The 15255-nt window shown below is 48.6% G+C and overlaps 1 protein-coding gene across 1 annotated transcript in view; it reads left to right on the top strand.

Moving 5' to 3' along the window:
• The first annotated feature begins 10685 nt into the window (after positions 1-10685).
• Positions 10686-15255, top strand: part of LOC122363976 — a 39079-nt gene continuing 34509 nt past the window's right edge. Inside the window, exon 1 of the mRNA XM_043333883.1 lies at positions 10686-11525. Coding sequence (XP_043189818.1) covers positions 10686-11525 — 840 coding nt within the window. The remainder of the gene's footprint in view (positions 11526-15255) is intronic.

Genomic DNA, 15255 nt, shown 5'->3' with positions numbered 1-15255 from the left:
GATCATCGTACAGAGTGCAATCATCGGTCGGCTATACGACCTCGCTAACAGAACACTCGGCTGCGGCCCGCCGGAACCCCGCCCGGCACCGGAGAGCGACTCAGTCATCACGGCCGGCTCCCCCGACTCATCGTCTCGAGCGGCGCTCCTCACGGGACCACCACCCGAGATTGGCCCGTTCAGGCCGCAAAGGTCGCCGCCGGCTGAACCGGAGACACACGTTGGGCTAGACGGGCGCTGAACAGAAGCGGATCGCGCCGCGGCGGAGGGGTGGGACGCATTTTACGGCTGGATGCGTGGATATGAATTTACCTTGGCGGGATTGAGCTTAGGGCATTCGAGAGCGAGGCACACGGCCGCCGAACTCGCTGACACCAAAAGTCGTCTTTCAGCGACGGCATCTCCATAAAAACGTTCCACTTAATGCTGAAGGTATTCATAAAAAGGCGGAGAATGGAAGCGAAGGCCTGAACACTTTGATAAACACTGTCGCTGGTTTTAGATGATGGTCGGATTTTAGCCGTGCGTCCTGCCCGCATTACGGAAGAGTTCGCCTTTTGTGTGAAGGCCCAGAGCATAAATGGTTGCGAAATGAAGCGTTTGACAGTTTTTGATGAATTATACCGGGACAAACTGGAAATAAGAGCTGAAGAAAATTGTTCAGAAAATCTGGTTCGTGAACGAGAGAGAAGGGAAAAGAGAGGAAAACGAGAGGAATGCTTACGTATAGACAATAAGGAATGCAAATTATGGCGCTAAAAATAATAAAGCAACAGCATTTGGTGGAAATCAATTTATTCTAAACCACCAGCATTCTATTTGAGCTAATTTGACTTGCCCGTGGCATGAAATCAATTGTTATTGTCCTTCTTTTGATGAGTTTCACCCAAGAAACGCCCCTATTGCGCCATCTATTACTCGTCTTCTCAAAGGCTTTCCATTGTTGCCATATAGCCTGTCTACGGCTATCCATTTGGAAGTTCGACAGGTGACGTTTTTCGACCCTCCCCAGGCGATTCGACGACCCCCCAGGGTTTTCTGGCGTGTCCAACCTCTGCGGGTTATATGACGCCTAAGCTTCTTAGTTACCTTCAATTTCAGAATATAAATGCAACCTTATCTATGGAAAAAACGTAAAGCTATAAACCAATTCAGCTCTCTCTCTCTCTCTCTCTCTCTCTCTCTCTCTCTCTCTCTCTCTCTCTCTCTCTCTCTCTCTCTCTCTCTCTCTCTCTCTCTCTCCTCTCTCTCTCTCTCTCTCTCCCTCCTCTCTCTCTCTCTCTCTCCTCTCTCTCTCTCCTCCTCTCTCTCTCTCTCTCTCTCAATCGCGCTCGCGTCCGCCCACTGCCGCGCGTCTCTCTTCGTTCATCTGGACCGGCACTCAGCGTAATGGGACGACCATTGGGCGTCCACAAAAGCCGTCTTGCAATTATTTACTCTGCCTCTTGACACCGATTGGGCGCGGGGGTCTGAGAGTGCCGCTGCAAAGGGACAACAATGGCTGCAGCCAGGCCCCGGGGGCGGATCGATCGCTCTGCGTGGACCGTGCAAGCTGCGGAGAACTGAGACGGAATGACCGAGAACTGGGACGGAGTGACGAGGAATAGGGATAGTGGTTGGGAAATTGATGGTAGGTTTAGCAGAGACTGGGGATGAAAAAGTGTGTAATTAGTGTCTGAGTAAGAGCATCTCACGCTGAGAGCCATGAACCACATCAGTAGAATCAAATATCACATAATAAAAACTGATCACATGCATCAGAAAAAAATGATATCTCATGATGCTCAAATAATTTGACTTAAACTCTACATTGTCCACTACTATACAATTAAACACACCTAATGCTCATTACCAACAAATCACTTAAACTGTTGAGGCTCGTATATTCAGCAAATACTCTAAACAGGACGATCTCTTCATACCTACGCACTCACAGCCCCTTGCAGCCATTACCATTTCTCCAGGCTCGTTTCCATTTCCTGTCGTGCCGTCCGCAGTGGCCGCAGATCCGTCTGAATCCATCACAGCTGTCCATCGCAGCTCGGTACAGACGACTCGGCCCGCCGAACGGTGTCCCAGGCAGGCGCGGAGATATCGACACGAGGATCGACAGCAGCCCATCCAGAGAGGCGAGAATGGTCCGAAACGGAACGAATAAGTGCAACGCCGAACCTCAGCCCTCAGAGCTCAGAATTAATCAGCCCTAAGCGTCCGCCTATTGTCTTAACCCGCGCGGGGCTGGGGGGGTAAATTTTACCCCCCCTCGCGAATTTTTGCGATATCTCAAAAACGGCGGCGCGCAGCGCCGCCAAACTTTCAGTACCTTTTCTTACATCAATTTGACACGTTCCCTGAAAATTTGAGCGAAATCCGTCGGAAAATTTTTGAGAAATTGACGTTTTAGTGACGTCATGTTCGCCATTTTCGCCTCAAAAACGGCAAAAGTTCAAACGCCGCTAACATCTTCATTTTTAAAGGAATCAAGACGTAACAAAAAAGGTTATACGTAATTTACTTTGTCTATCAAATGGCTATCTCGGTTTTTTGAAAATTTTGGATTTTGGCCTAAATTTTTTCAAAAAACTGACTTTTTTGGAAAAATCATTATAAAATCCAAAATTCTGAGTCTATCAAAAAAACCGGAATACATGTCAGAGAAGTGGTCTATGTACACCTACATACCAAATTTTAGAAGAATCGGTTCAAAAATGTGGGAGTTATTCAAAATTTTATGACGTCACGACACACAAATTTTTTGAAAAATGACTTTTTTGGAAGTTCTAGACCTCGTACGGAAACAAAAATAGCACCATTCGATTCGCCGTGAAAAACTGCATCAGATAGACACCTTTTTAGGCCTTAACAACCAACTTCAAAATTTGACCTCACTTGACCTGACCTTGACCTGACCTCGACCTGAAATTCATCCAGAGGTGGTCCATATCACTTATTGAGTGTGCCTATTGAATTCTATGAGTAAAATGACCCATAAAACATGTGTCGCACATGCCCTTTTCTATATTTTGTTTTTTGGTGACCTGACCTGACCTGACCTGACCTTGACCTTGACCTCTGAATGATATTGTATGCAACGAATATTGTCTTGGTAGCCTAAGAACACGTTTTGGGCGATCAGTCTCAGTCCATGACTCCATTCTTCGGCAACTACGGTGCAAGGCCGATACTGTAGAAACTTGCAATTTTTACCCTTGACCTGACCTTGACCTTGACCTCAAACTTTAAATTAAGTACATGTTTTTAGTAGTTCGTGATGAGAGCTTTCGATTGGCGTTTGAATTTTCCAAATCGGACCATTAGTTCGGGAGATAACAGGGGGGGGGGTAAAATTTACCCCCCCCCCCCCAGCCCCGCGCGTTCGGCTGGAGACCCCAGCCCCGCGCGGGTTAAACCACTGATCTGTGGTCAACACGATGCGCACATCACCCCGAAAAGCTCGACACCTCCTCACCACCCTCTTCTACCCACTACTGGCAGCAATCTACCACCTCTGCCCCCACCACCCCTCCCTGCTGTCGACCGTCTACCATCCTTGATCCTCCGTCTTCCACACCCACTCTCCAACTCCGCCCTGGCCCTACATGGCCCACACATCACCCCGCGGCACCACTCCACTCCCCGCCCCGGGCCCTACTAACGCCCACGGCCGCAGAAATATGACGCGCCGATTGCACCCCGGGGATCGGTGGTCGCGGATTTTTAGCCTGCAATCGACTCACCGGGTTTGGCTCGGGCTGGCACAAGATGTGAGGTTGGAGGGCGACGGTAAAAATCAGACAGGGGAGTGGTACAGACACCACCACCAACGCCGAGTTATACAGGACTTTCAGATAGCACTGTATAGTACGGCTCTCGCGAGATTAAGCGGTAGGTTTTGCACTTTTACATTTCCGGTTATACCTCAGAAACTAATCGATCTACGATGAAGCCATCTTACACGATCATGACCAGCTTGTGAACCAACAAGTCGATCGCATCTTCAACACTTAAAAGCTTAAGAAGACGAAGATATAGCCTAAAGTACACTACATTTTCTACTAGGTGCAAAACCTATCGCTAAAACCCGCGAGACCTGTACATTGAGCATGTATCCGATGCGGTATTGAGCTAAATGACTAATAGTTCGAAAACTTCCAAAATGTTGTAAGAATATGCATTGTTATGAAGACCTAGTCTTTCGCGAAAAAGTGAAAAAGTTCATTTATGTTGACAGACCAAAACAACTATCTTATAAACAAGCTTCCCTTTATCATCAATAATTCAGATATGACGAATGACGTAAAAGGGAAGCAAAACACAGCAACCTTGCATGTCGACAGAAGTATCTCCGGTGACAATGATAAGCTGGATACCGAACACCACACAAGTCGCACCTCATCACTGTCTCATTTATCTGAATTTCCCCGCCGTCCAAATTTCCATATCCCCAATCGATCATCACAGCTCGCTAAGTGATGCCGGCGCTAATGCATGATGCGCACAGCGCGTCAATCATCTATAATCCGTCGGGGATGGTGCCGCGCCTCTGTAAATACCCCCGGATAGGCTGGGACGCTCGGCGGCGCGCGACAGCCGCCAGATTCACACGCACTCTGGTTCACCACTGCCAGGCAGCAGCAACAGCTCACAGGGTCTCATAAGAGCTCAGCGGAGCTCTGAGCTAGGCTAGTGCCGTCGATGATTGTGCGTTAAGTTATTCTACTAAAGATTATATAATTGTTGTGTGTGCTCCATTCAGCGATGAAATGCTGCTGAGGGAGCGCGTATAAGACGATTAAAGGTTGGCGAAGGAGGATGACATTTAGTAAGAAGGGAGAAGAATACTCGTACATAGTTGATGGATAATGAAAGGAGGAGGAGGAAGACGAGAAGAAGGAGGAATAATATTTAACAGCATTTCACTTACACGTTTCCACATTTTCCCCCGAATTTCAACAGTCCTCTCCACCAATAAATATCGATACAAAACATATTTCCATCAGTATTATTTCACTATGCCTTTCTCTTTCCTCACTGTTCTCCTCTCGCAGCAGTTGCAAACCGCCTCTGCTCTCACACAGACCCGGAACCGCGACAGTCCGAGCCTCTTCGGTCCGCTTTTACGTCAATTGTAGCCGTCATTCAGAACGGGCCTCCACTTTTCATCAGCGTCCCTTCTCTCTTTATTTGCCGCTCGCGCGCGTCGCTGTGCCAAAGTGTCGGCGGTTCGGCGCGGGCCGCGCCGGGCAGCTCCGTATAGGGCGCTGTCAGGAGTAGTCGTCCATCGTCTCGGGGCGGGACGAGCTCCGTCACGAGGCACCGCCCGCCGCCTCGCAGCACGCCAGGTCACACCAGCTGCCAGGAACTTTAACCCTCGCCCATGTAGGGGGGGGGGTTGGTGCAACCCCCCCCCCCCCTGAGGTTTTTCGGAAATAGTGCAAAAACGGCGGCGCGCAGCGCCGCCAAATTTTGGATACCTTATGGGGCAAACCTTGCGCATCTTTTGATAAAAAAAATTTGACCGGGTCATGTCAGGTCACGGAGTTATGACGTCACAAAGGGAACAGCCTCCGGCCGGATTTTCACAAACTGAGTGCCAACGCCCGAGGTTTCCTGCCGGTGGTACGGACATCGGTTGATGGATCGTGATGAAACTTCGCATGCATGTTGGGGCAAGTATTGGCTATCATATGGTATAAAAAAACTTGACCGGGTCAGGTCAGGTCACGGAGCTATGACGTCACAAGAGGAACAGCGTCCGGTACTATTTTTGAAAAGCGCTCGTACCACTATTTTGCTAATTCTTGTCACCTCAATGGGAATATGCAGCAATATTAGCTTCTATAGGGAGCAAATGGACCTCCCAAATCCAAAAATACAATCAGATTTCAAAAATTTAAATTTTGATTTTTCGAATTTCTGCCGCCGACTGTGACCTTGCCGACTTCGGGCGCTCCCAACGCGCCATTTTTAGAGCTGGGGAAACGAAATACATACCAAACGATAGAGAATTGATCAAGGAACACGATAGTGAAGGTTTCAAGTCGATATCTCCCACCGTTTTGCCGCAATCGCCGCGGAAAGTTGAAAAAATTCTATTTTTCCGAAAATTTGACCTTTGACCGGTCAAAAGTAGGTCAAATGTTGACCTAGGACCAAAAAATATACCACCAATCGCGAGATCTCGGCGAGAGCAATCCGTTGGTCTTTTTCGCTAAGCTCTACGACGCTCCGTTTTCAAACGCCAAGGGGGGGGTCGCACCAACCCCCCCCCCCTGCATGGGCGAAGGTGGCAGATCGCCGTTTACGGGCGAGGGTTAAGAGGTTCTCGGTGACACAGAGCTGACGGCCTACCGTGCATATGAAAAATCGAGAGTCGCAGAAAATGGCGAGAAAAGTCGCATACTCACACATTATGTGACTTTCATGTTACAACCGACTGTTCATCGTTTCACCGGATTCGTGGTTAGCTGAGTTCTGTGTTGTTGTAGGTCTTAATATGGCATTGATGGATGAAAAGCATGTTTCAAACAAGTTGTGAATACTCGGGAGGTTGCTAGCTCCCTTGAGTTTCATCTTCCTGTGAAAGATATCCAGGCACTGAGGGCGTTGCAAGGTTGCTACATTGTAGAACTGTGCAGAAATTCACTTATGACCTTTCAAGGCTGCCAGGAACCTTCCTGCCCTGAAAATGCGGTTCGGAGTCACAAGCTCTAGCTTGAATCGAAGATCAGAGGTGCCAGTCTTCAGCTTTCTATGTCCAGCGCGTTCATGAGCAAACGGGAAACGCGTCTGGGAGCAGCACCTCCCCCTCGGCCGGCGAGGGTTACGCGCGAGAGCTATTTGTGAAAAATCGAGGTAAGGTTCATCCAACGTCTCATTCCCTGTAAATGCAAGGTTAGTTATAGCAGGTTTAAACTCTTGCAGTTCCACAATATTACCTAACAATGTGGAAGAGAAAATTGTGTGTTATCCATGACAGATATATATAAAAAACGACAATGTATTCAAATACACAATTAAAAAACAGAGCTTTCGGTAACAAATACCTTGATCACTGTGTGTATGCTAAAATGAAGGAATATTTTCAAATATTTCAAAAGGCAAATTGACTTCATTGCACGGGATGTATCCCGTGCAATGAAGTCAATTTGCCTTTTGAAATATTTGAAAATATTCCTTCATTTTAGCATACACACAGTGATCAAGGTATTTGTTACCGAAAGCTCTGTTTTTTAATTGTGTATTTGAATACATTGTCGTTTTTTATAGTGGAAGAGAAAAGTCTGTCATGATCCATAATCGTCGTGTAGTTCATCAAAACCCCAAACAGGATTAGTTTTATTTGTTGAAGCAAATTGCAAGCTTCATTGTTTCCGAGAGATATCCAGCGCAATTAGAACCACCAGGTTCCTGTTAATTATTTTGCTCGGCATCTGACGGCATTGCGCTCCCTTGATCGGTCAGCGGCGCCGCTTGAACCTCGCCGACCGAGGGGGGTGCCTCCCCCCCAATTTTCGCGATAGCTCCAAACACGCTGGCGATAGAGAGCTGAAGCTTGGCATACCTGACCTGCTGAAACTTGGCATACCTGACCTTTGATTCAAGCGCCAGATCTTTTGACACCAACCGCATTTTCGGGTCAGGTCACTGACCTATGACGTCATAAGTGAACCTCTGCACGGTCTTCAGATGTCGCAACTTCGCAACACCCTCACTGCCAGAGGAGCTTTCACAGGGAAATGAAACTTGCAGGATATAATATCCATTACGAGTCTCACAGCTTGCATATCTCGGATTTTTCCTCAATGTCAACTAAGGTCAGGTCATTTTCGTGACCTCATCATTATAAGTCAATGGAGAAAATGAAAAACTGCTATTCTGGCGCCGGTAACGATCTCCAACTATCTCAAGCACACAGAATCGTGATTTGATGCACTCCTTGCAAGGTTACATGCGTCACTTTTGCAATGTTGACCTTGCGTGACGTCGTTTATGACGTCATAGGGTCATATTAGTTTTTCGCCTATAGCTCCTGATCAAATTGAGCTAGCGAGTCGGGAAAGCTACCAACGGACTCACGAAGACCTGCCGAATCGATTGACATGCAACATGACCTACTTCGACCAATTTCGTGACGTGGGTTCGCTGACCTGACCGTGACCTGAAGTCAACACCCTAAGCTGACCTCACCCAAACAAAAAGTACCTATATCATTCGACGCGCCTGAGCGAGGCGAACATGATTCTGCCAAAATCGCGGCTCTGCGGCCGTTTTTTGCGAAGTAATTTACAAAAACGGAACCGACCTGGGCACTTGACCTGACCTTAGAAGTCACCGGTTGATCTAGGACCTTAAAATGGGGTATCAATCTTTGCGTCTCGTAACGGCGCACACGCTCGTTTTTTCCGCGACGCGCTAGCTCCACCATGGGTGAAACGACGAGGGGGGTCGTACCCCCCCCCCCCCCCTCGGCCGGCGCGTATGCAGAAAACCAATAGGTCCGGCGAGGGTTAACCCGCGCCCCACTGGGGGGGCTATTTATAGCCCCCCCCCCTCCCGTTTTTCTGCAATAACTTCCAAACCGCTTGACGAATCGACGCCAAACTTTCAGTACCTTCGGCTGCATCAATTTGACACCTTGTGTCAAAATTTGAACTTCGTAGCTACCATAGGTCGGCCGGAAATGACGTCAGAGTGACGTCATGTTCGTCCGATTTCGACGCAAAACATTGAACCACGGCAATCGCTCCCAAGAGCTCAGTTTTTAAGCTAGATCCAATTTCTTTGCATGAAAGAACTCAGAATTGACCGCGCTATCAAACTGCTATCTCGGATTTTCAAAATTTTGAAAATTTCGAAAATTTTATATAATAATATTCAAAATTTATATTTTTATATTTTTTTCAAAAAGTTTTTGACTTTTCGAAAAAACCGGAATATATGTGACAGAACGAATCATTATGACTAACTCTAGCAAGTTTTAGCTAAATATCTTCAAAAATGGCCAAGTTATACGCATTATTGCAAAAAATTCACAATTATTAATTTTTCAAATCAATTTTTCAGTACGTATTTGGCATCGTACACCAATATAAATGGCACCATCGTGTTCCTGAGCTCAAACTGCATCCAATAGACACCTTTTTTGTTGAAAAATTTCAACTTCAAAATATGACCTTTTTTGACCTGAAAGTGACCTGACCTAAGCTAATTTCGACTCAAAATGACCTTGAATGACACAGACGACATCAAATTCGAAATCTATGGCCTAAATGGACCATAAAACATGTGTCACGTGACCGACGCATGATATAATATTTTCGTGACCTGTGATGACCTGACCCTGACCTGAAAATCAAAGTACAAGTTTGGTACCCTCAAGGTATCTAGAGCATCTGTTCACGAGTGTGGAAACCAAAAATGAGCCTGATCTGACTTGTAAGACGGCGACCAGAGCCCAAAATGTGAACAAGTCAAAGTGCTAATAATTTTGACTTTGACCTGACCTGTGACGTCATCGGTGACCTTGAGGTCAATGAAATTAGGTTTCGCTCGACAGTTTTTCCGGGGCTATCAGACGCCGTTTGAATTTTGACGATCGGCCCAGTAGTTTCGGAGTTAGGAGGGGGGCTATGAATAGCCCCCCCCCCCCAGTAGGGCGTGTTATACACAGACCCCAGTGGGGCGCGGGTTAAGGCCAAGCACCACCAGTGGAAAACAAGTAACAACTCCATCTACGTTTGATGATTTTACTCGAGTTGATTGCTATGCAGTGCCTTTAAGCTAACTATTAAGAGAGTTTTAAGACGACTTGGCGACGGCCGACAAAGGCCATTTGGATTTAAGCTAGGCCGTATTCGACATAAATGGGCACACATGTATGTATGTATGTATTGACGATCAAGAGCAATCCACAATCGGCGTGGCGATTACACTCCGAGTCCGAGCTGGTTGAAGATAACACAAGAAATACCTACACAAGAAAACGCACACACTGATAATACGCAGTGGGTACTCGGAGCAGCATTTAATCTTTACGGCAGACCACCCTATTATCAAAAAATACCAATGACGTCAATGGGGCTATTTTGTTATTCGGTTGTCCTGGAGACATCCGATCAACTGTGGGCGGGAGATGCGGGATGGTGACGCAGTTAGCACCTAGTTAATGGACTGGCTGGTCAGCAGAGCTCAGTGGTGACAACGAAGCTCCTCCGATCAGCAGCGAGGAAGACTGTGGGAACAGGTAACATTCAGTCGACAGGTTGGAGAGGAGCGTGGTGGGCAAGGGAGGCTGTGAGGGCTGTTCGCTTTGGGTTTGGAAAGAAGACGGTACTTCAACATTGCTCCCGGGGTCGAACGGAACAAGAAGCAAGCACTATACTTCATTCAGACAACCAGGGCAGAGACATTTTGGCAAGAAGAGAGCAATTGATGGCCAGCGGACAGTAGAGCTTGCACAGATAGTGAGCAGCTGGCACAGGCCGGGGACGGCAGCCGAGCCACCGGTCCATATATAGGTGGACGGCAGCCGAGCCACCGGTCCATACTATTAGGTGGACGGCCAGTGAGGCTGTCACAGGATGTGGGCCGCGGCGGAGGCGGTGATCGGCTGGCTGGTGGTGCTCAACTCGGCGCTGCCGGCCGCGGCCGTGCTGCGGCGGCGCCGGCTGCGCCAGCTGCTCATGTACCAGCTGGTGGCCAGCATGTCCGTGGGGGAGACGGTGGCCGGCGCCGTGTCAGTGGTGCTCGGCACCGGCCAGGCACTGGCCGTGCCGCTCTCGGCCTGGTTCTGCGCCAGCGCCGTCCACCTGCGCTCCGCCGTGGCGGCCAGCACCGCCGTCTGCTTCCTCTGCCTCAGTTTGGAGCGTTACATCACCGTGGTGCACGGCCTCAGGTACTACGACATCCTGACGGAAGGCAGACAGCGCGCGCTGCTGGCCGCCTCCTGGCTGTTCGCCGCCGTCTACCTGGCCTTCGGACTGGCGATGCGCTGGGTGCACGGGCTCGGCCCCGCGCGCGAGATGTGCATGTACTGGACGGCAGTGACGCTCGAGTTCAGGTTCTACGGAGCGATCTTCTGCCTGTTGGCTTATATCGTAAACCTGGCAATCAACGTCGTGGTCGGAGTGATTGGGATCGAACAGGGCAAGAGGATCCACCGGCAGCAGACCGGGGTGAACGGCAAATTCCGTCACTCCCTTCTCCAGCACAAGGGCTACATGGCCATCGCCATCCTCTCCCTCATGTGCTGCATCTTCGTCTTCCCAAACATCCTGATGAACCTGCTGCAGTCTCTGGAGATAATAGACCGCACGTTTGTCCACAAGGTCACTGCCGCCCTGCGCCTGCTCAGCATGGTCACCGACGGATGGTGTTTGGCGCTGCTCTGTCCCAAACTCCGCAAAGAGTACATCGCCATCTTCGGTTGCTGGAAAAGGCGCTCCAGAGGTCGGTCTTCACGCCAGGCGAGTATCAATGTCATCAGCACTCCCAAGAGTCGCCTGGAGACCGTGGCAGGGCGGGTGGGTGTCAGGATCGGGCCAACACGGCGCCACAGACCTGGTGTTGTCCCGCTGTCCGCTGACGCTATTCGTGATCTGAAGTGGAGCGATCCTGTCGTCACCGTATACAAGGACGTGGAACAGATGTCCACATCACCCGAGCAGCGAGAAGGGGAAGAACTTCCAAGGATGTATGCATCTCCTCCTCAACAGGAAGGGAGCGAACTCCCAATGGTATCCAAACTACAGCCGCATTTAAAAGGAAAAGAACTTCTGTTTCTTCCTGCACCGAACCGGCAACACAAGCGGAAAGATCTTCCTCCGTTGCACGCGCCAACTCGACAGCAGGAGAGAGACGTGGCCAGTCAACCCACCGACCCAAGTACCGTCGTAAGACCCGAGTCTGAGCCAGCTCCCACTACACTACGGGGCTTGGAGAGTATCGCCTGGTCCAGAACTCCGGTTCACCACCAGCTGGTCGCTGACAGCCATCATGACTCATGGCAACATCAGGACTACAGTAGGCCTTAGCTCCTGAATAGGCGAGGGCTTATATCAACCGTGGTAGCTTATTCTCGACAACTTTCGTCTGTCTAAAAAGGTCTTCTCTTCCGCACCATTGCAGTGTAGAAAAACCATGACTGGAGATTTGGTGAGTTTGAATCAAAAGCTCTCAGGGAAGGGATTTCGCAGCATATCTTATTCTAATCATTGGAAGTGGACTAGTCGGTCAAGGTCGAACCAAATATACTAGCCGGCACCGGCCGACGAAGAATGCTTTATGTTGACACTGATAAACATGGCTTAGATGTCTCTTCCATAATAATGAGTGTCCTCAAGCTTCCATATTTTCTTTCCAGAGATAGAGGATGTTACTGATAAACCGATTTAAAGAGCAAGACTACACGGCACGAGGGCATTACGATAATTATCAGGATGCCGAAATACATAAATTATTTTACCATGCAGCGCTGCCCACAGCCCATGGCACTGTATATCGCATGCACATTTAACAAATAGTTCCCTTGCAAAGCACTAGCTAAATTTAGCCCCGAATAGCAAATGTTTGATCAATCATGCAACTGCAATGTTGTAAATGCAAATGTGCGACAATTGGCATTGCCTCTTTGTTCAGTACATGGCAAAGTTAATTCAACCCACCTCTATTTCCTGTGTTACTTATTACTCTATCAGCAATATGAATATGCAGAATTCATTCACATCCATTTAACCCTCGCCCATGTAGGGGGGGTTGGTGCAACCCCCCCCCCCCTGAGGTTTTTCGGGAATAGTGCAAAAACGGCGGCGCGCAGCGCCGCCAAATTTTGGGTACCTTATGGGGCAAACCTTGCGCATCTTTTGATAAAAAAAATTGACCGGGTCATGTCAGGTCACGGAGTTATGACGTCACAAAGGGAACAGCCTCCGGCCGGATTTTCACAAACTGAGTGCCAACGCCCGAGGTTTCCTGCCGGTGGTACGGACATCGGTTGATGGATCGTGATGAAACTTCCCATGCATGTTGGGGCAAGTATTAGCTATCATATGGTATAAGAAACTTGACCGGGTCAGGTCAGGTCACGGAGCTATGACGTCACAAGAGGAACAGCGTCCGGTACTATTTTTGAAAAGCGCCCGAACCACTATTTTGCTAATTCTTGTCACCTCAATGGGAATATGCAGCAATATTAGCTTCTATAGGGAGCAAATGGACATCCCAAATCCAAAAATACAATCAGATTTCAAAAATTTAAATTTTGATTTTTCGAATTTCTGCCGCCGACTGTGACCTTGCCGACTTCCGGCGCTCCCAACGCGCCATTTTTAGAGCTAGGGAAACGAAATACATACCAAACGATAGAGAATTGATCAAGGAACACGATAGTGAAGGTTTCAAGTCGATATCTCCCACCGTTTTGCCGCAATCGCCGCGGAAAATTTGAAAAAGTCTATTTTTCCGAAAATTTGACCTTTGACCGGTCAAAAGTAGGTCAAATGTTGACCTAGGACCAAAAAATATACCACCAATCGCGAGATCTCGGCGAGAGCAATCCGTTGGTCTTTTCCGCTAAGCTCTACGACGCTCCGTTTTCAAACGCCAAGGGGGGGGTCGCACCAACCCCCCCCCCCTGCATGGGCGAAGGTGGCAGATCGCCGTTTACGGGCGAGGGTTAACCATGCAATTGAATAGATAGTAACTATGTCACAAACTTCATATATAAATTGCGTATATATGTCACAAACTTCATATGTAAATTGGGTCTACCAGCACTATGTGTATCATGTAACCTATTGGCTATTGTCCTGAAAGTTGTACCTAAGCTAAAACGAAGAATACAACCTGGCACCATTTTGCATTATGTAACACAATCGCTTCGGCTCTGAATCGCTGTACCTCAGACTCATAGTCGACAGTCGTCACACAGGGCACGAACTGTTTCGAAGGCCAGTTTCAGAAGGCCTGATTGCCAGTTGGCCGCAGCTGAATGACAATGGACCCGCTCGGCTAAACTGACTTCTGGGCGGCCGTTTCAAGCAGTTCCCTCTTAGAAACGGTCACCCTCACTTCTAGCCAGGAAAGAAATTGAGACTCAGGAATCAGCTTTTGGCGGTCGTTATAACTTCTGTTTTATCAATGATTTATCTTATTTAGTGTGCGTCTAATCAGTTCTAACTTGCTGTATATTTCTTGTGGCTTCGTAATGCTCTAAGCTTGTCGCCGTCGATACCACAACTGCGAGTACGCAAGTGACTGAGTAGATTCTAGGAAAAACGGAAGATAAATGATAATGTCCTCTCAGGCCGCGATCGGGAAGATAAATAACGTCAGAGTGCGCCCATCTGGGAAAAGGCGTGTGACGGGGATATTAAATTCGAAAACCCCGCCCGCGGAAAACATTGTGGCGATGACATGCTAGCGGGATTCACAGAGGGAGGGGGTTAACGAGAGGGCACAGGGTGCTTGAGGTAGCTGCAATATTTCGAAGTGAATGAGGCATCACATGAATTCGGCTGGCTGCTGCAAGACCATTAGGCATGTGTGAGTGTGTGTGTGTGGGTGTGTGGGTGTGTCAGGGAGGGAGGGAGCGATCTCCACTGATCATATAGGACTGTAGATTGTAGAAGTACTGCACTGATAAGATGAACATTTTTGTATGTATGTTTGCGATTATGAGAGAACTACATAGTTAAAGACTTCACTGAAAACGGAGTAGCAAGAGGATAATAACTCGACGAATATGATAAGCTAAAAAACGTATTATATAGGTAACTTAAAATGGAAAATCGGTGAACTTCAGGCAAAGTATGGGGCTACTGCGGGAGCTATGAGCCAAGGCGGGAGAGATGACTGGACTCTAGACGGAGTAACTGGACTCGGGGCGGTACGATTGGACCTCGGAAGTAACTGGACCTCGGACGATATGACTGGACAGGGACTCAAGGCAGTGTGACTGGACTCGGGGCAGTGTGACTGGACACAGGGCGGGTTGACTGGACTCGGGGCGGTTCGATTGGACCTCGGACGATATTACCGGATTGCGGACGATATAACTGGATTCTAGACGGAGTAACTGGATCTTGGGGCGGTATGACTGGACCTCGGACAATATGACTGGACTCTAGACGGAGTAACTGGACACAGGGTGGGTTGACTGGACTCGGGAAGGGATGACCGGACTCTGGGGCAGTGACCGGAGACCTGATTGGGGCCGCCGTCCGTGCGCTGATGCCGCTGATTGGGACGCTGTCA

This window comes from Amphibalanus amphitrite, unplaced genomic scaffold, assembly GCF_019059575.1.
Source record: "Amphibalanus amphitrite isolate SeventyFive unplaced genomic scaffold, NRLGWU_Aamphi_draft 000650F_arrow, whole genome shotgun sequence".
Classification (NCBI taxonomy): Eukaryota; Metazoa; Arthropoda; class Thecostraca; order Balanomorpha; family Balanidae; genus Amphibalanus; species Amphibalanus amphitrite.
This window is presented reverse-complemented; position numbering and strand designations above follow the sequence as displayed.